Genomic DNA, 24,874 nt, shown 5'->3' with positions numbered 1-24,874 from the left:
CACTGATCAAATTTTCACAACTGAAAAACATCTTGAGACAAAGTCCCAGTTACCAGTAGTGTGGGCTCTGTGCTTTATCATCAGAATTACTCTTCACAATTTTACATTTTATTATATAATTCAAAAATAGTATAATCTCTCACACACTTAAAAAAATATTAAAAAGGAAGAAGCAAAGATAAAAAGGCACTGTTTTTAGCTCCAGCATTCTTAAAGGGCACAGTGAGACTGAGAGAAATAAATTTAAAATACCCATAAGAATCTGATCTCTAATCTTAGTGACATGTTCTTACAGTAAGCTTGTGCTCCATAAAACCTATATAAAAATGTCAGGAGCGTAGATGCATAGCACACGCACTCACCGTAAGACACAAATCTGCCCTGTAACAATAATATACAGTAGCTCTTCAACATGCCTGAAAGATTTTAAAATGCACTAAATCTATAAAAACAGTCTACTGTCAGACTTCAGCTCCGTCTACTAAATCAACCAGATGTATGGAATAAACACTATTTAATAGCTACTAAATTTTTATCAACTTTGTATGAAGTTAGACAAATTTGAAGTAACAGTTTGAAGTCTTCTACCATTATATTTCATAATCTTACTTGCTTACTGAACTGGCTAGATACAGTAAATATACATCACATAATGACTATTCCCCTTCAGCAGATATGCATAAAAGAAGAATAAGCTAAACAAACTAAAAAAGATACTTAAATGGGCAGCAATTTTACTAGTCTTAACACTGATTTAAAAGATGTCTCTTTCTCTTCTTTACATACCTGGTTGTTACCAATTACTGATGTCTCTTCACCCCTTCTTGTTGCAAAACTTCCTTTAAAACTTACAGCACACACAGCACAACATTTGAGACCTCTACACATAAAAATGCTCTTTTTTTTTCAGTAGCAAAGAAAATCTGAAGGTTTTTTTAAGCTGACGATATCTTCACATAGAAACACAGAACGTCTGCAGACAGTAAGAAGCCTTTAGTAAGCCTTTTTGCTGCACCATAATAATCTGATCCAGAAATTCAAGGGTACCTTAAACAACGGGCTACCTGTTCTAGCCATGCTTAGGAATGTGGCCAAATCATTTTTATTGATTTAACCTTTATAGGAATGCTACATATCCTCAGAGCAAAACATTTCTAATGCATTTATAATATGATATACCTCTGAGAAGCTATGAAAAAAAAAATCTTGTGACTTAGGCTAGCCCCTCTCCACTATTCTGTTTTTCCCAATTTAGTAATCAATAGACATTCAAGTGTTAGGACATTTTCTGAGTTTACATAGGTCTGTATTCATAGGATGAAGCCAGAAACTAACACTTACAGAGGACAAGACTAGTATCTGACCTGTCTTTGTTTAAGGAATAAGAACTGGTGAACTGATAGCCAAGACTCTAAATACTCCTTTCATTCTAGAGTTACACATCAATCATGTTACCTGCAAACATATCAAGTTAAAACTTCCAGAATTTACAGTCCTTTTTTGAATAAACTGAGCAGCATGTTAGTTATGTTCAGAGAGCTTACAGAAGGTGGTTTGTGTATCTCACCAGAATTCTTAAAGAAGTATTTCTCAAATTCCCTCTTCATCAGAAATCTATTTCATACACATTTCAAAGCAGCATTTCTCAATGCCGGATCCCTATTCTATTATTTTGAAGCTCAGGTTGGAAAAAATAGTGTATTTTAGTATTTGCTGGTTGTGGAATGTTACAAACCACACTTGAGCATTACCAGGAGTCACTTGTTTTTCAGAAAGTAAACTGTTCCGAGCTGCTCATTATGGTAAACGTTAGTGTAAAGAAGTGGTGAATACAGTGACTGAAGAGTCAGTCAAACAACAGCAAATATATTTATGTTACAAAACACATTTATTACACTTCTTATTAAGAAAATTATGTGAGAGGTGTTTGGTTAAAAAAAGAAAAAAAAACAAACAAAACAAAACTCAAGCAGAAACAAACAGAAATAGCTCCTAGCTTGAAATTCCAGTATGTTATTCTTCACAACAGCAAGAACCCCAGCCAGGCACAGTTTCAGCAGGCAATATGCTGTTACACAAATCACCAAGTTTAGAAAGATTCAGTTCTACATTTTTTCTGGAAACAGCAATGTCTAGACATCACTGATAATCTCTCTCATCTACAAAAAAAATATTAATCAATCCTACAAAGAAAGAAAAAAACAATTCCTTTGTGAGAAGGAATAAGGTGGACAACTTAGTACAAAAAGTACTAGCATCAAGGCTCTGAACTGTAACATAGGGTATATGGAAAAAACACGTATCTGCCAATTCTCACAAATTGGTTTTGTCTCTTCTCAGTAAGAGTGATTATTACATCACTAATTTGATTGCGAAGTTTTACATCACTGTTTGTTTCTTCATCCACTTTTTCTAAGAAATATTCTAAAGATTAATCTATATCCACAACAACCACACATAAAATATCTCATGGCATGAGCCTTACACTTCCTTAACCAGATGAAATCAAGCCTTTAATGTGAGGTGCAGCAGTGATTTCTCCAAGGGCAGAGTAGTTCTACCTTCATTCATGGTGCACATGATGCACGTGACAGGTAAGTGCCTGCATTCACGCAAACTCCGTTTGCTTTGTACTACCACAGCCTGAGAGCATTCAAGCAGTTACCACACACAGACCAGGGACAATATCCATAAATAAATAATAACTCCAGACCAGATCCCAGAAAGTTCATTGAAGCACGTCAGATCACACTTACTTGATTTTCAGCTTCATTACATGTAGAATAACAGTTCATGGAGCAAGAGGAAAACACAAAAACTTACAGATTCTAGAATAATTAAAAAAAAAAAACCCATTGGATGATACACATCCCAACATCTTTCTAACTAACCTAGTGCCCAGAGCTGTATCCCTCTTCCAGTGGCACCTTACAGAACTGTTTGCCACTTGCTTTTCTGGTGCACCTCAAGGAAGGACCCAGGTAATGCTGAAAAGCACTGGAGTATGTTAGAAATGCAGATTTTTACAGACAGCGATGATGGAAGAAGGCCTAGCTAAATGCAGTTACACCAGTACAACTGCTTAGAGTAGCACACTTCTTTTTATAACATAATAGATACTTTTGTACAAGAGGGTTTATTAGCAGAGTTATTCTGACAAACAATAACATCTTTTGATCCTACAGAAAAGCTGCTCTGTGCTAGCATGTGAGAAAGGTCAGATGGTGGAAAACTTACTTCATACCCTTAACCTGTAAACTCTTTCCTTTCCTGACTACTAACAAATGTCCTAGCAGGGGAGATCCACAGCTTTTCCAAGAACTCACGTAGGGAACCTTTTGCTCTGTTCCGATGGAACAGAACTTGTGCACGTTCACCTCAGGAGCACTGCCCTCCGTGGCAGCTCTCTGAGTAACTCTGTCTACACAGGTCTGCCACAGAAAAATTACCTCCAGATTTTCACTTCATTACAGTTTTATATATACACAAGCATGTATCCATACACATCTGTAAAAAGCAGCAAACTTGACTACTCCAGTCTGCATGCTATTAGAGAAGCAACTGTGATACTTCAGGAACCTCTAACTTGATTTCAGTGTTTGGAATAAGGGAAAACAAAGTCAGGAGACAGCAGCCTCTGAGAACGTATTTTGCAAGACTGTTTTATAAGGGACTCCGGCAGGAAAACTGCACACATAGGAAAAGCTAGTTTAGACTGGGATTATGCATCAAAGAGAGGAGCACCAGAAAATATTTGTCCTTGATAACATGCACAGAGGCTCAAGGGTGGCAGTAGCACTAAGGCTTGGGCAATGCACACGTTTTGTCAATGCGTAATTCATGTAACACAGCTTGTTTTCATGGCATTCTAATGCTTCTTTCACATTTCCCTGTACATTTTTTCGGTTTAAAGACTCTCACACATTTTGTAATGGTAAAAGTAGTAGGAGAATGTCATTTTGCAGCCAAATATTTGACTCTGGCAAACTTGTCTTTCAGCACTCTGCCATTCATCTCTCATACTTCTGATCTTCTCAGTCTCAGGTCTTGAAAATAAGAAGCATAGGTCTGGTCCCATTTTCAAATGCCTGTTCATGGCCATTGGTCTTTTCTTTCAAGGGTGCTTCTCAGCATCACCACACTTGTCTACTGTCCCACTATCTCATCCATTTTCTGATGGAACAGGGCATGGCTCCCACAAGAAGCTGACTGCAAACTCACCTGAAGCTCTTATGATGATCATAGATCTGATTCTTCTACTTTCAAAAATCATCAAAAAATATGAGTACCTTACTAAAATTTTTGCAGCTGTCTGATTTTTACATGGCAATGGTTATCTAGTATGCCTTTTAAAGTTCCTGGCTCTAATGGAAGCGAGAGCCACCTGAAAATCCTAGGCATCTTAAGAACAAACCCTGAATCCCTCACTTCTTTTACAGGAATTGTGAAGACTATGGTTTTGTCATACATTTGTTCAGCGCCTACCACAAAATACTGATCCATAGGTGTGACCTTTATAAGACAACACAGATCAGTCACAATAGCAGAATGTTTACAAACAGCATCATCAGTTCAGTCTTGCTGAGTATGTGTTTATTCTAGCCCCAAGTAAAGTTGTCTCCCAGGTTAACTTATTTTGATATATAATTGAGAAGACTGTTCTTAAAAAAATAAATATTAAAAAGTCATACTTATGACTCACAACACCATGACTTGGTAATTTTGGTTCCTGCTGGGAAAATGCTTAGCAAATATAGTCAGCAAAACGCTTCCATTTTCTTTGTGTAAGCATATTTGAAATCTGAAACAACCAATGCTAACAATTGTGCCATCACCAAATATAGCTGTTGCCTATTTTGGGTTGGAACTTAAAGGTATTTCAACTAGAAAACTGGTTTTGGCTTAAACTGAAAATTAAAAAGAAAATTCAAAGCATTTAAAAAACTCACCAACTGCCTTGGTTATAGCAACAGCACCATAAAGGATTCTGAACAAAAAGAGCTGTGCTCTTTCTCAGCCCGCTTCTGAAAAGCGGTGCTTACATGGTACGCATGGTATTGTCCTGCATCTGGTCCTGATACACCCACACCCTTCACTGCAAGACCTGAGACTGAACAGGTTGAAATAGTCAACCCATGAAGATGCAGGGTAGCAAGGTGAAAAGACAACCAAAATTGATTAAGAATACTTACAGAATAAACTGGTGGCAGGTGTTCAGCTCATTCTCACAGATACTATTAGGCCTGCCATATACAGAAATAAAGAGACAATTTCTGCCTATCTCAATGATGAGAGCTCAAAAATAACTTGTTAGGTTTTTTTTTCCCCCGTTGGACACCACCTTTCAAGGGAGAAGGCTGGGGGAGGGGGTGGAAAATTCCAAAACACAGAAATTTTGGCAGAGAAGATGTTAGCAACAGTTTTAGAAACCATGATCAATGTGAAAAGGTTGAACGAGCTGAATAAATCACTGTAAAGTGAAAGGTGACCAACTCTTCCTTCCTCAGTATTGTGGTAAAAACAAAAGCAAATCAAAAACAAAGGAGATCAGTATTCCATGGCAGATTTCAGCTATGGCATGTATGCCACAATAGATGCCCCATCTTGGATTATCTGGGTGCCTGTTGGGTCTATACTCTGCCTGTGTATTGTCTAAAGCCTGTTTGTGTCTTCAGATTTTTTTTTTTCCTTTTTAAACTATTATGAATTGATAAAATACATCCTCCACATCCAATCTAATGTTACATTATATCCAGAGTCACTCATTAGTCCTACTCTGTTTACAGTCTTGTACAACACAGTCATTTTTTCACAGCCATCATTTCTCTAGAGAAACAAAGGAGTAACTATCCAAAAACCAAGTAAGTTCAGTGAAAATTGCCAAAAAATCTCCTTCACTAGAGATTTTGGTGCAGATGTGACAGCTGGCTGTCAGGAAGGTTTCAGTAGTACAGAATCCTGCCTCTGACTCAGAAATAAGTGGATTCTTTTAGTTCCTATACCTCTTGTATTCAGTGAGTAACAAGTAACACTCACTGATAAAGGTAAGGACTTTGGTACATAATCAACTTCCCACATGAAAATGTAGGATGGAAATGTTGCAGTGACTCAAGCTGCTGTGAGCATTGTGCTCAGGTGTACATTCATTCAATTGGTTGTAATATCCTTCAATGAAAAAGGAATTAACAAACTTTCCATTCAGTGTGGGAAAAAGCAAGTATAAATCCAAGTGTGACAGAGTGAACAAAGCAGTACAAGCTCACATCCCAGTTTATCTACAGGGAATCTGTCAGCATGCCCAAAATCTGGCAATAACAAGTATGAGTCTTGTTATCTCTAGGCTTCAGTGACAGGTTTTATTTATAAAGAAAGGGACCTTAATGCAGCAAAATGCTTAAGTAAATGCACAGCTATTCATATCTCATTCCCAGCAAAGTCAGTGCTATTATCCTTTTCAAAATCTGAAATATTCCAAATAATCTGCTGACACAGTGCTCTTGCCACGCGAAGTACGTACAAAATGCTTCCAGTTTCTATTACTGAATTCGGTAACAACTCATTTTTAATTTGCAATTGCAACAAAAAAAGTCATAGAATCATAGAAGCATTTAGGTTGGAAAAGACCCAAGTTTGATTTGAACCATTAGTTTTCAAACTAAGTCAAACAAGAATAGGAATCAGTTCCACTATTTTTTTTTCTTGTTGAGAATAATATTTAAATGTCTGATAGATAACTTCAGTCAAGATCTAGAGTTGGCAAATGTTGATTCCACAAACTAAGGTACAGGGAAAGATAAATTTAAAAAAATTAAGAATTGCACATCCTCATTGTAAGAACACACTGATATTTTGACTAAAGAAGAAAATTCAAAACCTCAACTAATTACCTGGTAGGTTCAGTCCTGCTTCAGTAATAAAACAACTGAACTGTCAGTTTAACTAATGAGGTAAGTCATGTTTGTGGCTAGGTTTTTTTACAGTCAGATGTCAAAAGTGGCTACAAGACTCAATTAATGGTCGTTGCTGTAATTTGGTTTGTTCTGGTTCAAATAAATTTAAAAACTCCTAAAATAGTGTGCTTCATCTTTGGGAAAGGACTATCCCTTAAAAATTTTCACAAAGTAGCTCAGATTTCTGAAAACTGACACCTTTACAGGTAAATTGCTTTCTAGTATTTCAACCCTAAGTAGGTTTGAATTTAAGCCACCTTACTTTGGATGATAAATCAAGTGAGTGACTTAAGAGTAGAGGTCCTGGCCTAGACATAGAAGTGATTCAAATTCTTAATCCAAGACTGATCATGCCAAGTCCTAAGGTTAAGAAGATATGAAGACAGTCACATAGTTCCTCCTACCAATAGCCTCAAGAGACCAGACCTGAGACATACTGGTGAAACTCATGATTACCCGTATGAAAAAGAAAGACTAACCTTTCCATTTGGCAAAAAATAAAGATTACATACATATGTTGTTACACTAATTATATGCAAGCCTATCAGAATAACTTCAGTAATTTAAAATATAACTACTGTACTAGGCAAAACCTGAACGGCAGAGGTTTAAAAGTGGCTGACACTTACTCCTTCAGTCCAAACACACTGAAAGCTTTTTGAAGTTTAAAACTCACTGCAATAAATTTTTCTCCACCCTTGATTATAATAGGTGGACTACATTTTGAATTTCTCAACTCCAGGAGTGGCAACTATATTCTTATAATCAGCACCGAAATATCCCCAACATCTTTGTTTTCAGCTCCAACAAGAAAGAAATGAGTCTTTCACCAACCACAAATAAAAACACATGAATATTACCTCTCTTATAGGATTAAAGTAGCAGCAGCTGTTCTTCATGCTTTCATCACCCCACATTTAAAGCAACAAAAGACTACCAAAATAGCAGCAACAGCTCTCATCAGCTGGAGAGGATGTTGGCTTTTCAGTGTAGGGCATGTGAACTGTTAGTGATAGAGCTACCAACACTTGTATTTAATACTAGATGCTTATACAAGAAACATGTGGCACACATGGAAAGCCACATGGCAAGCTAACATGTAGCAAAGGATGATAGAAAAAAAAAGTCTAATTCCTACTTTATTTTTATTAAGACAACTATCTTCACTTGTGTGTGAACGGAGGAAACAGCACTGCCAACAGAAAAATCAGACATCCTTACAGACAGCAAACACATTTCACTATCACCTACTTCAATCAGACTAGAAAATCTTTATTAAAACAGATGAGAAGACAAAGTGCTCCATTTAAAACTAAATGATGTCCAGAAGTTTCTGCCCAGGGCCTTAATTTGCAATTTACAAAATAGTGTTACAACTTCCCTGTTTCAAAAGGATCATAATGATAAATCAATTAATAACTTTCCCTAAAACCGTACGATGCTATACAGAGAAGTCTTTCTGCAGAAGAAATTAAATGCCCCTTAAACAGTTCAATCAATCTGTGTTTAAATAAGCCATTTTCAAAATTTTGGTCTATTTTCCTGGATTAATCTAAACATTAAAGAAAAATAGCTGGTGGTTTGGGCTTTTGATTTTTATCTGTCTTAAGAATTCAAAGATAAATATTACCATCGCAATCCTGGCTCCAGAAAAATACTTTACTTGATTATTCAAACACTGCACTGCTTTTTCAAAAATAATTCTATAATTCATTAGAAAGAACCCCCTAGAGTTCCATCTCTCCTTCAATAACTTGATCACTTATCTTTTCAGTCATCTGAACCATAACAGGACACAACAGATACTGAGTTGTCACTTTAAAGTCAGCTCTGGGCACACAACTGCAGCAGTATGTGAATGTACCTGGGCAGGCAAAGCAGGAGATCCTGCCAGTGCAAACTCACAGGCAGAGCTTGTTTTAATATATTGCTTTCCAAAAGAGAGTTTCATTCTTGAAGGAATAAAACTGGCATTTAACAGGGAAACAGAGAATAGAGAAGTTTGCCAACCTCTACAGAGCTTTTCTCTTGAAGTCACCAGATATGCATCGAGCCCTGTTTAACTTGTATTAAAGCTGGTTCAGCTGAGTAGATTTTCAGTTTTCACTGCATAGGGCTATTTCCTTGTAACTCCATAGCAGTCGGCACAAACAGACCTAGAAGGGCCTAGTCCAGGACCAACACTATTTCTGCAACTCTTCCAACACATCCCATTCAATGACAATCAGCATTTATACCTTTACAGTTTTTAAAGCAAACTTGCATACAGCTAATTTTAATGCCATTATTTGTATTAAGTGTTTCAGACCTAGACAGATGTTGATCTGTCAAAAGCAAAACTGGAATTACTGAGACTCTAAATAAAGAGACAAAGTTATTTGTCTGCCTTCACTGTTACTGACTGAACTGCCCTACCAAATTATTACATAAAATGAAGGAGAAAGATCTGATTGTAGTGAATCTGCCAACTATACACATGCACATTCAATTGGAATTTACTAAGCAGTAGAGGAGTAGAAGGATGTTAAGAAAATGTATTTCCACAGATCACCCTCTTCCTGCCTCCTAACATATTTATTCCCATGTTTCCTCCCAGACAGCCAAATAGTCATATGAACTGGAAATCAGCAAAGTGTTATGCTTGTATATAAGCCTATATATACACATGTAGAGAAAGAAATAAACAAAATTTATTTTAAAGAAAACATGATTACCTTGTTTTCCTAAAAAAAGAGAGGACTAGAGGGATATTTTTTTCATCCTTTCCAATACTTTATTAAGTCTCCAGGTTTGCTCAAACTCCTTACTTTAAAAAAATTCTTTCATAGTAACCTTTAGCACTATAGTGGCCATGTAAAACATACTCTGCTTTTAACAGTAACACAAAACATTTTATCATAACTGAGAAGCACGACTGTACAATAATAATTATCCCTTCTTTTGTGCAGGTTCTCCAAAAAATTAGATAACAGACTGTTTGTGGGTGGAGGAGGGTGGGGAGCTATTTAACATTACATTGTATTTTTTCAGGGAACTATGCAGAATTATTCCAATGTCTACATTTTTAAATACATAATAGCAGGAGCTTTGCAGTCTAACAGAAAAAGTAGTCATAGGTACAGAGTCACATATTAAACCACATTGATACATACCTTCCATAAAGACTATGTATTTTCTCCTCTTAACTTGGCTAGTGAAAGGGACTTCCCAGAAAATCAAAATCTAATTTTATTTAGTAATTTTAGACACTGCTTTAATATTAAAGTCTAGTCTACATTTAAAAGTATTTCCAGAATAATTACAGTAGCTTGGCTATATTGGAAAAACCAGTCTACTACTGTAACTATAGCAGTTAAACCAGGTAGACTATAAAATAAAAGTGCATTTCTCTCACATAGTTGTGGAGCAATGAGACCTAATGTTTGAATCTGGTAGGTTGGACCAAATGACCTCCAGACATCTCTTCCAACCTTAATTTTATTATGATTCCATTTGATGGAATTATTATTTAACTGTGCAGGAATACTGGCAAGGCATTGGGAATGAGTGTGTATGTATCCATTTAAATGAAAATCCACACAATATAAACAGTACAGGCTGACCCCTCAGGTTATTGATTGCCTGTGAGTAATTCAGAATATAAAAGCTACAAGATTGGTTTAGAAGGGAGCTACCTTATTTGCAGAATTAACAGGGATCTTTTTTAATACAAAAGTATTAATTACTTTAATAGGAAAAAAAAAATTTGCCATCAAGTTCATTAGCCTTCTCCCACACTTAAAACAACCAAACACATTTATTTATACTTTGTGGAATTCAAATTTATTCCTGTAAGGCTTTTTTTAAATCAGTATTTATACATCAGCTGTTCATGCTATCTTGCTGTGCTTCACCAAAAGCACAGCAAGATAACAGTACTTAGACTTGTACTTGATATGCTAAAGGCTTTAAACCCAAACAAGGAGTCAAATATAGACTGATACACAATGAAGTATTACTGTAGTTTCTAAATGGATAGTCATGCTTTATTTCAGGACCAAAATATACTCCCTCAAAATGTTTTATCCAAATGGCTCTGAATCACAGTAAAAACAAAACAAAGGACATCTGCTAGCAATATACCATTGGTACAAAATTAAGCAAGTACTTAACACGCTGTCCTTTCCAGGGTCACAACGCAGTCTATTAAGGGTCTATAGATTTTCTGCTTTTTTTCAGGGGGTAAAACTGTCATGGCTGTTGCCTTTTTAAGTAAGAAAAAGGCCCACTCACAAGCAATCCTGTGCTTCTTCAGAAATACTCATTCAGTCTAGAAACGGAGGATGATTCAAAACCACAACTACTCAATTTTCTAAAGGTTGTACAAATCATGTTGGGGGAAAGGGGAGAAAAACAATCTGAGCTAAAAATAAGTAACAAAGAAACATTATCGTTCAGAGAAGGGTACATTAGGTCAGAAGCTGCTGCTTTTTAACACCAGAAAGTCCTTAGAGCTTTTTGTCCGAAAACTGAAGAAGCAAAAGAAGTCACCAAGAGAGCAAATAAGTTGTTTACTCAGCATTTTCTACAAAAGCAAAAACAACTTTAATCATAAACTACATGTCCTTGGTAGTGTTTTTTTAAAACTAAAACCAGGTCATCGTTAATACCTTAAAGAAACAGCCAATATTATTTTGTATAATAAATTAGCATGTTATCATTAGACCATTATCATTAGACTCCTTCTTGTCCTTTCTGCACCCACTTTCCACTGTCCTTACTGTGGTTTCTGCCATCCAGTTTTATCACAACTGTGAAATTATTATTTACCATTTCTAGAGTCAAGCTGCAAGAAACACTGTTCAGTTACTTCACAGCCCTGGGACTGTGGAGGGGAAGGTGGGTTCCTTCTAATCACTGCAATGACTCCATGTGTCATTAAAAAAGGTCCTACAGAAACACATGGAAAGATCAAATACTGGTCTATGGGATTTAAAATTAAACATCATATGAAGAGACATTTGATATGTAGGATATTATATAGATTTTTTTTTTTACTTATCTCTTATACATGTAACAAAGTCAAATAATAGAGTAAGATTAACCTGATGAAAATTAAAAGTACAATAAAGCTATTTATATATTTACATTTTAAGAAATAGATGGTGTTATATACTCAACGTACTAGACTCTATGCAGAAGGATAAATATTCCATCTATCATTATTTAGCTGGTTCATTCTAAGTCCCAGAGCCAGTGTGGGATCCAGGGATAAACTAATCACCTTCCAGACCAATTTAGGGAGAACGTCATAGTCTAAATTACTATGTTGAACTCACAGTGATAGAGAAAAACAAGCACATTTCTGTAACTGCTCAGGCTGTCAGGCACTTCGGAAGAGATGGACACGTACCAGGGGGACAGACTTCAGCAACACTCCAGCAAAATCTGGGGAGGACAATACAGCTTTTGTTCTTCAGGGAAAAAAGTAAAAAAATTTATAATTAAAAAGACAAGCAGTGGCCTCCAATGCCACAGAGCTGAGAGCTGAATGAGCCAGAAATAGCTGCAACGGGCAAGTTGCTCAGAGTCAGTCACCTAGGACACAGAGCAACCAGCACATTCCTTCTTCTAACTCTGGTCACCTATGGACATTCAAACTGTACATTTCAATGAACTACCTAATGCAACTGGAAATAACTCTATGGGGCAGAATGACTTCAGAAGAATGAAAAAGCCAAGCACAGCTCTAATGTCCACCTTGCTGCTGTTCTCTATAGATGAATAATGTCCTGTAACAATACCGCACACCACACACAATCAGTAGTGTCAAATTAAATGTGACTAAAACAAACAGATTGCAAATGATGCAAGAAGCTGCAGTTTGAGCAGCATCTGCCAGTTATGGTCACAGTTACAGCTAGACTGGATTTTCAGGTTCAGTCTGCTAGAACTAATGTATTACAATTTATTACACTGGGGAAATAAAAGTTTAAAAATGCTGAATTTAATTATCATATTAATTTATGGCTTAATCAGTATTTGGTTACAACATATATGTCTTCACTCAAGTAGGGTAAATAGTTTCCAAATTTTATAATCTTTTACTTAGGTACTAGATGATACCTTAAAGCAACCTGTCAAAACCTGAAACCAGAAAGTTTCAGGAATCTAAGCTCAAAATCCTGGAACCATATATCTTAAAATATTTCGATTCAAAACAAAATTTCAAACACAGGAAGCTTGAGAAGCTATATGCAACTTAAAAAAAACTGAGCAGAACTGAGGACACAGTAAACTTAGAGAAACTGTTCTCATACTTAGCAAAACTGATTTCACAAATGAACTGCAAAACTTACATTAACTTTGAACTGACAAGAGAAAAATAAAGTACTAGGAGAGCAGAAACACAAGACACACATAACCCAGACTAATGCTAAACTTCAGCTAATTCTGTTTATAGAAAAAGCTGTTACCCAGATTAATATCTCCAGTCTTCCTTCATAAAAACATCCTTCTCGTGTTTCTTCTTCAGACTGAGTACAAATGTAATTTTTAAATTAGTTGCAGAAACGTTCCTCTGTAATTCTGTACAGACACTCAACAATTTCTTTGCTCTATGTGTGTGTACTACTCAAGATACTAATTAAGATCCTCCATCACCTCTTGCTCTCTCATAAATAGGGACAAGATACTCAGCAAAAACAAAGAGAAAGAAGCAAGAGATAAAATAAGTGTTTTTCAGACAGTTTGACACTAATAAGGTCAAGTTCAGGTTGTATTTCAAGTGAACTCTGCTACTAAAAGGTAAAATGAAACTGCGCTATTACAAAAGAGAGGTCTAAAATAACTATACTTCAAATGCAGTACAGCAATGTGGAAATCTGAAAAATGAATTTTCAAATAGCTTTTTTGAAACTCACTCCATTTCAGCTCTTACATCTTTTATTAACAGTTCTGCAAACCCTATCAGGCCTCCTCAGCAAAATCCTGTAGAGCTAAGTGCTGTGCAAAGAAGAGACTCTGCCTTTAAAAGCACCACATCCGCATCAGAAAGAGCTGTAGTAATTTCTCTCTAATGAATTTCCTTCCTGTATTTCATCCTACCTATAAAAGGAAAACTTAGTTCTGGCCCTAGTTTTCTATCTCATACCACTCTTGCCTCATATATTTAATGAGGTAGATAGGAAAAACCACACATGATCTGATAACCACGTACCACATCTGCTGCTGCTGCCCTGCCATCATCTCTACCCAAGACGGAAAGTGCTCCCTGCGTGTTTGCAGGGAAGGGTTTCAGTTCAGTAGGCTAAACTGGTTATTTATTTTTAAACAGTGCAATCTCAGCACAATTCTGGGTTCAAATATGGTAAACAAGTATGGGACAGAATAGAGAAATTCTTTACAGTCCCAAATTACAGTTTGGTTAACCAAAGTACTCCCTCAGCCAGGTCATTACTGATGTTTTCTTCCACCATCATGCCAAACGAACTATCCAAAGTCAGATGATTTTACTGATCAACTTCAAAGCAAAGATGGATAAACAAACAACCAAAAGAAACCATAAGGTATCAGTCACAGCAGGGCAGTGTGAATACTACCATACCTCATCATACAGTGTGATATAATAATTACTAACATTCAGCTCAAGCACACGCTCGTTTTGTGCTAGATAAATTCTGGACTACTTTATTAAAAACAATCATCTAGACTGTCTATTCAGCATAACTTCCTAGTCTCTATAATCATTTACTTGTTTCAAGTAGAATCGAGGTCCGCATGAGCTCAGCATTCCATGAAACCTAAGACATATGAAAGCCAACACTCTAAAAACTTTTTCCTGGGGAGGAACTGAACCTGGCATGAGGTGAAACCTCATGAGGAACCTAGCATGAGGGAAATGGCAGTTCCCACACTTGTATCTGCCTCATAGGGTGAGTCAAGCTGACACATTTAGAAATAACAGAAAAATAAAAGAATAAAACAACAAAATAACCAGGGACATAGTTTAACAAATGTAAACTGGACTTGCAGCAACAAAACCATTGTAACAAAGAGATGTAAGAAAGCCATTTGTGTTTTGAAGATTAGATAACAAAGTAAGATGTTTATCAAAAACCCAGTAGCCGGCTGACCATAACAACTAGCAAGAATGCCAAAGATTTTGTACAGTATCTAGAAATCAGAGAATATATTTTAAAAGCTATCTTAATAAATCACCTAGTGCAACCCTTTGGGTAAAATGTTCAGTGCTCATGTAAACAGCCCAAAATGCATATTGTGTATCTTTTTTTTGTTAGCATGTAATGCGAGTAACTTGAAGCATTTGAGTGACTATGGTATTCACAACTGGATTAACACACAAACACAAACCAGTCTAGCAAAGCACAGCTCTGGAATCACACCATTTCTTTACTGCTACATGCAGTGGGCATTTCCTCAGCACTGAGCAACAGAAAGTTCCCTGAACTTTCTAACTGATAAGAAAACACTGTTTTACCATATGTAAGAACTATTGTTAAATAGAATTTTCATTTCTGAATATGAAAATAAATTTAGCATCAGATACTAGAAGAAATCAATGAGATCTTCCAGGGATTCAGTGGTGAATAAACTGTAATTCAACTCAAGTCAGCAGAGGTTATCCAAATTCATTGGCAGGAGGACAGATCAGTTCAGAGGCCATCCTTCCTGTTATTTCAATGCACATTTAAAAATTTAGAATGATATTCCCTAAGATGTTGTCATCTCAGAATGGATGAGAAATCCTAATTAAGTAAAACCCCTAAAGACAATTTATTTGATTGACAAGTTTGCAAGGTTGCAACAGGTAATAAATAGGATATTTTATAGCTCATGCCTTATTTAGGGAAAAAAAAAACACCATGCAGTGTTTGCAAGCCTGAAGTAAAAATACATTTATTCTAGATACTCCTTGAGTGACCAGAGGTCTAGAATCACTATTTACTACCCAGTCTAAAATGAGAAATATTATTGACAATATTGCAAAACCATTAAATGCTTTAGTAACAGAGATAACGTAAATATCCCAAGAGTCAGGGAGACAGGTTCAAAAAGCCTTAATAAAGATTTAAGAACTGGCCCAAATTCTTATTGGAAAAAAAATATTATAAATATTATATTCATTAAAAAAGGGAATATGAAGAAATTATTAGTAACTCTATTACGCACTAACACAACACAGAAGTGTAATAGAGGTGAGTGTAAGCTACAAGCTGGAGGAAGATGAGTAGGGAACTGCATTTGAAATACCTGAACACATTTTCACTGTCTGGAAAGCCACAATCAATTAGGAGCAGTAATTTGATATCATAGCAATGCATATTATTGTTTTAATATTCATCTCTGCAAATACAGTCAATAACCAGAAAGTTTAAACCAAATTAAAAATTTTAAAATTTAAACCAAATTAAAACACTGTTTTCCTCAATACTTTCACCACTAAAATGTATCCTTATAACCCTATATCATCAAAATTTGATTTTTGGTATGAAGCACACCACAAGAGCTAATTAAGAAACTTCAGATAACAGTAATTAAAATTTTTGTAAATATCTAAGATAGCTTTGAGAAGTCAAGGCATTTTACTGAGGGGAGTTAAAAACCTCCTTGTGTAGCTGCAATTTTTGGACTGTCATGGGTTCCAGAAATTCACTCTGCAAGTAGTGCTTATACTAGAAAATAGATGATCTCTACCAAATTATGAATTTTAATGGCTACGGTGAAATCAGCATGGTTGTGAATCTGTTGGGCAGAATTGTAATTTAAGTGTAACCCACCTAACATGAGCAGTTAGCTTGGAAACAGGCTGTAGATCAGCCAAAGTTAGTAAAACAAACATCAGCAAAATGCACTAGATGTGCTGAAAACTCTTTTTTAAAATTATTAACACCTACTGCTGTACACTCCGTGGTACCATAACAAAAAATCCAAGTACAAATAATGTAGAAGTTGAAGCAAGCTCTACATAGCACTTTTCTCTTTTAAATTAGTATAACAGAAACATAATTTAATTCCAAGGGCTAAACAATTAAAAGCCAAATGTAACTACGCAAAAGGGAGTGCACTGCAAATTGACTTGTGTTTGGATGATTCGTGACAATCTGATTAAGAAGCATTCTTCTCAAGGTAATCAGCACATACAGTATCACCAATTACACAGCACTATTCAGGCATCATACAAACCAGATTCTTTTCTCAACAAACAAAGAGATTTCTTCAAATCCAAGGACATATCTTAAATATTTTTAATGGAAAACCAGAATAATTTCATTAATAAAGTATCCATGTATACACTGAAAAACTTGTACGCATTTTGAGACAGCTTTTTATGCATTATTTTATGATTTCAAGACTCCTATATACTTCTTGCCTTCTCAAATAAATCAGAAAAACCCTTCTGAGCTTATCATAAAAACACAATTTGACAACAGGATTCGGTTCATTCCCTTAAAATGCCATGGTTCAAAAATAGGTGTAGTGTATGTAACAGATGTAGCATATCAATAACCTCCTCACCTTAAGTGTGATTAGTCACAAGCTTAACATTACATGTAAATTTAAATATTCCATGGAATCAAACACCGGCTCAACACTTCCGTGCTGCAAATTACGCACTACTCAAAGATATCACCTTCAGACTATGAGATATTCTTATCCAGAGATTTCCAGATCTTGCCACTGGATTAGAACAGGATTTTATATTTTACTCCAAAAACAGACTTTCTCTTCTTTCTGCCTTTTAAATCCCTGAAATCCAACAGCCCATTTTTAAATACAACACAAACTACTACATGGCATTCTGGATTAGCACTTAATGTCTCTATATGACTTATTTCTCAAAAGTTCATCTTCTTGCTGCACATGTTTTGTTGAGAAAGGCAGGGCCAGTTAAGTTACTCTTCATATTACTCCAAGAAAACTACAGCAAATAGGTGATCCTTCTCTTGACAATAAGAAATTAGGTAGAGATAGCCTCTGTTTTCTTTTCTTTAAGAAGATGTTACCTTTTTTGCACTGCATTGCTCCAGTCTTAGCTATTTCCCAGGATCTTAAAATGTCAGCAAGAATTTGTTATAAATCGCCTAAACGGGAGAATCCGTAACTTCCTAAATCACATCGTTTGTAAAAAATGTCAGCTTCTGTCAGAGCACAGAAAGTTCTTTTAAAGGCATAACTTCATTTTATGGCCCTGGCCAAAGGAAACAGTTGTCCTTTTTTTCTGCATGGTTCATCCCTGGCACTCTATCATTTTTAAAAGTCTCCTTTTTTTTCTTCCACAGCAAACAATAAAAATTTAAGTTTCAATGTGCTCATTGCAGTCAAGGAATTTCCTCAGTTCCTACTAGTTTAATGAAGCTGTGAAATATGTTACTCTGGACACAGATGATCTGTTTGCACAGCTTTCAAAGGATAACTGCACCAGTTCTGAAGCAAAAGGAAAATATCTATTCCTTCCATATATATGGCCAACAATAACTTCTGCATTCTGACAGAATTGTGTGTACACTGGCGGGGAAGGGGAGTTTCAAAACACTTTATCAGGAAGTCCACAATCCAATAAAATGCAGGCTCCCCAGACAATGATCCAAACTGATGTACAGGATTTGACTCTGAAATTTCGGTTTTTAAATAGAGTTACATTTATTTTTCTCAACCAAGAACAACGGTTTTATTTTTTAGAATAGATGACCTTAATAGATGTGAACAAATAGCAAACAGAATTCTCTTGAAGAAGAGAGAGCAGTAATATTATTCTATCCAAAGAAAACGCAATACAGTAGAACACTGGGTCTGTCACAATGTACTCATCTATATTAGAAGAGTCAATGCACAAGGAAACGCTCTTATTTACATTATACTGAAAAGCACTTTCAGTGGAAGGTATCTCATTATCCATCTGACAACAATCTAGTGATCTCATAAGGACACTTAACTGAAAACATATTACATCTTTCACTTTTGCAAAGGGAACTCTTTGTAGAATTTAAATGGAGACAAGTAACTCCTTATGCATCTACTGCCCATGCAGTAAATCAGGTGAGAAATTGTTATACAACAGTGAAGGCAAACCTACAACACATGACTAGAAGCAGCACAGCTTTTACTCTCACCACCAAATTACAAAATCGTATAATCTCACAGCTTGAACCTGTGTTTCTGAGAATCCAGCGTTCATTTAAAAGAATGAACTTGGAGTAACTTTTAAGTTACTCCAGAGTAACTTTTTTTTTTTAAATTTGATTCCTGCCTGGCAAACTCTAGTTATTTACAAGCATTCCATATCACAATTTCATCAGCAATATTATGATTTCAGCAGTTTATCTCTCTGTATTAGCACTAAAGGATGTTAAAAAAAAGTATTTATTTAAAAACATATCTGTGACAACTGGAAGCTTAGCTTTCTTTGATGAAGGGCTGAGAAATACAGGACTCTAAAGACTTCTAAAGTAAATATTAAAAACATATTTCTTTACTCAGCAGCATTTACTGTCATTTCAATAGAGGATGTGGGTTTTATTTACCCAAGTCATCTCTGAATGTTTTACAAATCACAAGTAAAACACTAACAGCTCCATCACTAACACCTGCTCTTCTTTCCTCCATCACCCTTACTCACACATTCTAAGAAATCAACTAAAATATGAATACACAATGCAGATACTGCCAGATAGTTTGACTGACTACTCACATCATACTCTGCAATTCAAGTGTAAAGCTTGTTGATTTTCTTCCACTGCTCGAAGAGGCAACTGCTGACATCGGACTGGCCACAGTGCTGCTCATCTGGGTAAACAAAGAAATAACAGCACTTACAACACTTGTATTTCATTTCCAAGAGAGCACATACACACTTCACACTAGATATTTAAAAGGAAGAAAAGGTATTTGGAGTGACGTGGAAGGTAAAGGTTCTGCATGCAAAAAAGAAGCAATAGGTGAGGCAATAGAAAGCTTGAGTTGATGTTTACTGTAACCAAAGTACTGGAAACATGTACTGTTTCTAAAATAACGATTCAGAGGTATGGAAAAGCATTAAGACACAAACACCACTATTCAGGAATAGATGGTATTCACAGACACCAGAATCTCTGGGCCCAATCATCCTCTTATATTCCTGCATAGCATAACCACCAGTAAATCACATCCACACCATCTCCAACAAGGCCAAGAGGAGTAAAAGAGATTCTCACAAAAAGCCAGCTAAAACTTTATGAGCACAGAGATCAGAAACTTCCTTTATAAAACACCCCCTTCACACACACAACTTAAATTCTTAAAACAGAAAGGCATTAGAAAGAGTGAGACCCGACCACCATGAGAATACTCATAGCACTGAAGGTACTATCTTTACACAAAGTATTTTACAGCTTTTCTATATAAATATCTCATTCAAGAACTCCAAAGCAAATCCAGGACAATTTTCCTTATATTCTGTGAAGTAATTATAAATCTACATTTTCCTCTTTAATAATATGCAAGTCAAATGGCTTTGAGCTATTTAATTTTTTTAAAATAATTTAAAAATTTTATTATGGAAAACTCCATTAATATGGACAAGGGAGTTTCATTTTTGCCTTCAAAAAAATTAATACAAAACTGCATACTGTGCAAATCCCCTGATAAACAAGATATATTCTCACTATATTTCTCAGTCTTCTAGTTTGCTACACACTAGTAACAGTTGAGTTGTACTGCTCATTTCTTGCACTATTAGTAGTAGCGACCATAAAAGCTTTATACTGCTATAGCGTGCTGTGCTGTAAGAGGTTCTATCTCTCTCCATTTCAAAATTCAAATGGTAAGATTGTTCTCTAGAACAGAAATCCACTCCACCACTTCCCCGGGCAGCGTGTTCCAGTGTTTAACCACTCTTTCTGTGAAGAAGTTTTTCCCACTATCTGAACCTCCCTTGGCACAATTTAAGGCTGTTTCCGCTTCTCCTACAGCTTTGTACACAAGAGAAAGGCACCACCCCACCTGGCTGTCTCCTCCTGTCTGGGAGTTGTGCAGAGCCAGAAGGTCCCCCCCTGAGCCTCCTTTTCTCCAGGCTGAGCCCCTTTCCCAGCTCCCTCAGCTGCTCCTCATCAAACCTGTGCTCCAGACCCTTCCCCAGCTCCGTTCCCTTCCCTGGACACGCTCCAGCCCCTCAATGTCCTTCCTGAACTGAGGGGCCAGAACTGCACACAGCCCTGGAGGTGACCTCAGCCATGCCCAGCACAGGGGACAGTCACTGCCCTGGCCCTGCTGCCACACCATGGCTGGCACAGCCCAGGTGCCTTTGGCCTTCTTGCCCACCTGGGCACAGCTGGCTCACGTTCAGCCGCTGTTGAACAGCACCCCCAGGTCCTTTCCCACTGAGCAGCTTTTCAGCCACTCTGCCCCAGTGTGCAGCACTGCACCAGGTTATTGAGACTTAAGTACAGCATCCAGCACTTGAACTTGTTGAACCTCATAAAACTGGCCTTGGTCAATTAATACAGCCCTTCCAGATCCCTTTGTGTAGCCTCCCTACCCCACCCAACTTGTTGTCATAAATTTAATTTTTTTATTAATGCTTTCATGTAGATTATCAGACTTCAGTTCATCTTCAGGCAGATTCTAATTTAGGTCCCTATCCTGCAAGCACTTACGCACATGTGTAACTTGAATCACAAGTTTACTCCCACTCAAGTCTGATTTTAATCACATGAGTAGTTACACACAAGGCTAAATGTTGTCATGATCCTGCCATAATCAGCAGTTACCAGTAATCTAAATTAAACAGTCAAATTATTGAATTTAAAAAATAAAAAACAAGAAACAAAGAAAGGTGCCTGTATTTATAGGAAAGCCTCATACCCATGGAAGGGAGTTAAGAGGAAGCTGCCTTTGTACCCACCATAGCAGAAACAGCCTAAAGATTTAGAAATATATATGTATTTTAATGTTCATCATTTTATTGGGACTAATTAGGATTAATTTTAGTAGCTATATTTTTATAGCCAATACCACAGTAGCAATATTCCTGAATAGAGAATTAACAGTGTATACATTAAAAACTGAAAAACATGCAAAGATTGAAGGAGGTTTTTTTTTTTTTCATTTAGAGCTTTTTAAAACTAATTACATCACTTGAAGCATATAACTATTTTCTTTGAACATCCATGACAGAGATTGTGCTTTATCCACGAGGTTCTGTTCTGCTAATTTATGAAACATTCTCCCAAAATTCCCAAAAACCATGGGGCCCAATTCCACAGCTGCCTCCTCAGAGCATAAGACCTGTGATTCATGCATGTCCTGTTCTAGACCAAATCCCTTCTTAGGTTCCTGCCTTCCAAGTGGACAAGAATAGTTCAATTAAAAAAATTTGAAGGGCTTTACATCTCAGTGGTCTGAGAGCTGAAAACTTATCAGCTACTGCTTCACTACAAACTTGGGTCCTCCTATTGCAACTAAACTATTTAACTTTCAAATCAAGCAGGTGTACAGCATTTTCTTGACATAAAAAACCAACAGCTTGTCAGGCTTCATCAGACCCTTTACAATAATTAATTCCACAGCCCACATTTTGTTTGATGGTTTAGATAATTAACTTCTTTACACATCAAAGTCCCATCCTCCGTATGTTCTATTTCCTTTCTTCCGGACATTAAAAAAAAAAATAAAATAAAATAAAAGATAATTCAAAAGCAGAAGCACTCTCAAATAAATTTTCTTCAGTAAGTACAGCTATCATGGAACTGAAAAGCCTACAGTGATCTTCAATGGGTCGATATACTGTATTTGTTTTAGCTCCAAACTGAAATGCAGCTGTTTGCCATATTCTATAAAATGAATTCAGATGTTCAGATTAAGTCACAGATTATTTCAATGTGCTTCATTTTAATCATGAACTCTAGCAAGAAGATAACTTCTGATTAACACTATTTGGACTGGTAATTTTGAGTTCCTATCCAAGTAGACCCAGCTTTTACAAATTCTTTTCTCCTAAGTAAAACATTGCAACCAAATGTATAGTAAAATACACACATTCAAAGGTATACATAATCACTAATATAAATGTTTAAAAGCATCTGCTGTAATCTCTATGTCTTTTACATTGAAGAGTCATAACAGAAAACACTTGTTCCATATGAATCAGCAGAACAAAAGTTACCAGTTGAGGGAAACAAATTTTAAGTCATTTCTCATCAGGTTTAGGCCCATCCCTCTCACCACAGTAAGATACCTGGGTAGATTTCTGTTTCATAGCCCTCCTTCATATTCATATCCACTCTGAAATTACCAAGCAATATTAACTTACACTAACTTTTCTACAATCAATAAGTGATCTGTATAACCCAAGTATTTATTCAAGGTCCAGCTGAGAGACAAAAATTGGAATTCCAGTGCTCCTAAAACATGATGTAAGGGTTATACATTTAGGCAATATCCTATACTATATTAACACATGAATAATATATAAAATCACACTTTCTAACCATTCTGTAGTATCTTACAACTCATCTCATTCCAACCCCCTGCCATGTACAGGGACACCTTCCATCACACCAGGTTGCAGGGCCCCATCCAAGCTGGCCTTGAACACTTCCAGAGATAGGGCTGAAACCACTCTTCTGTTCCAGAGCCTCACCACCCTCACAACAAAGAACTTCTCTTTTTCTATCTTAACCTCCCTGTTTCAGCTTCAAACCATGTCCCCTTGTCCCATCACTGCACACCCTCTCCAGCTCTCTAGGAGCTCCTTTAGATACTGGAAGATGCTGGGAGGTCTCCCCTTCTCCAGGCTGAACTACAGAGAATCAGTCAAGGTTTTTCAGACACTACTCAGACATCTTCAGCAATCCCCACTGCTGAAATGTCACACGAAGATCAAGGAGAAAAATGCACCCAAAGAGTCACTACAGAACAGCCCTCTAACAGACGGTCTGACAGCTGACCTAGACTCACTCAGAAAAAGTTAATAGTAATACAGTTTTCACTTCACCACAAGGAAAAAAAATACCTAAGTTTGCACTGGACCAGTTTAAAACAAATGTGGATTTGCAGATATTCTCTCTGATGTCTATAGGCTAAAGAAGGTGCCTGATTACAAAAAATAGCAGCATCCCTGCAAAAATTTTTACACTGAATAACACAGAGCAGAAGTTACCATTACAATGATTTAATTCATCGAGCATACATCTAACATGGTTGTCACATCATCTTTTCATAAATACATTTTGCATATAACCCAAAACCATGCAAAAACTTAAAGACTGACAAATTTTCATTTATATAAACTCAAACAAAACAGGAAGGAAAGAAAAGCCAATATAATTATGAATTAAGACAAAATCAAAATTAATGCTTTTGTTTCCACACCCTCTACTTCAGAGTAATTAGATTAACTAGTCTGTTACCACTGAGTATTTCATGGCCTCACCAGCTGACAAGAGGGTATAGGATAAGAGTCTTCTAGGACTGGAGATGTAAGAAGTTAATTAACTACAGGAAATACAGATTTTTGTTACTGCACTTCTTTTAAAAAACAAAAACACACCATAACCCTGCCGAACACATGCAAGATTGGCTGACTGTATGCTCAAAACTCTTATAAAAAATAAAAGAAAGTTAAAAAAACCCCCAATATGCCATAACCAAATGCAAGAGCACATATACTGTTTTGCTTGTCACTGACTCTCCCAGTAGCACAAATTAACTGAAAATTAAAACACTAAGTGTGAAGCCCTTAAGTACTCCTGAGCTCTTCAAGCAGGCTGGAACTAGAAAGGGTCTCAGATAAGCACAGGGCATGTGTGATCTAGGATTTACAACAAAATAATGACTGATAGTATACAATGAAATTACTTTATCATCCTCTAACCTGCTCAGGTCAAAAACTACCAGCTTTATGGGCAACAATTAAGAAATGTTTTTGCTTACAGGAAACAGGATGA

General features: G+C 36.4%; 2 protein-coding genes across 6 annotated transcripts in view; one reads left to right on the top strand and one right to left on the bottom strand.

Moving 5' to 3' along the window:
- Nucleotides 1-24,874, top strand: part of RUNX2 (RUNX family transcription factor 2) — a 150,512-nt gene that overhangs the window by 9,249 nt on the left and 116,389 nt on the right. The gene's annotated exons all lie outside the window — the stretch shown is intronic.
- Nucleotides 1-24,874, bottom strand: part of SUPT3H (SPT3 homolog, SAGA and STAGA complex component) — a 256,384-nt gene that overhangs the window by 226,244 nt on the left and 5,266 nt on the right. For all 4 annotated transcript variants that reach the window (XM_041480946.1, XM_041480945.1, XM_041480947.1 and 1 more), the window contains exon 2: nt 19,642-19,736. In XM_041480946.1, the coding sequence (XP_041336880.1) occupies nt 19,642-19,736 (95 nt within the window). The remainder of the gene's footprint in view (nt 1-19,641; nt 19,737-24,874) is intronic.

This window comes from Pyrgilauda ruficollis, unplaced genomic scaffold, assembly GCF_017590135.1.
Source record: "Pyrgilauda ruficollis isolate IOZ18807 unplaced genomic scaffold, ASM1759013v1 scaffold54, whole genome shotgun sequence".
NCBI lineage: Eukaryota > Metazoa > Chordata > Aves > Passeriformes > Passeridae > Pyrgilauda > Pyrgilauda ruficollis.
Note: the sequence above shows the minus strand (reverse complement) of the source record. Positions and strands in the feature narration are given on the sequence as shown.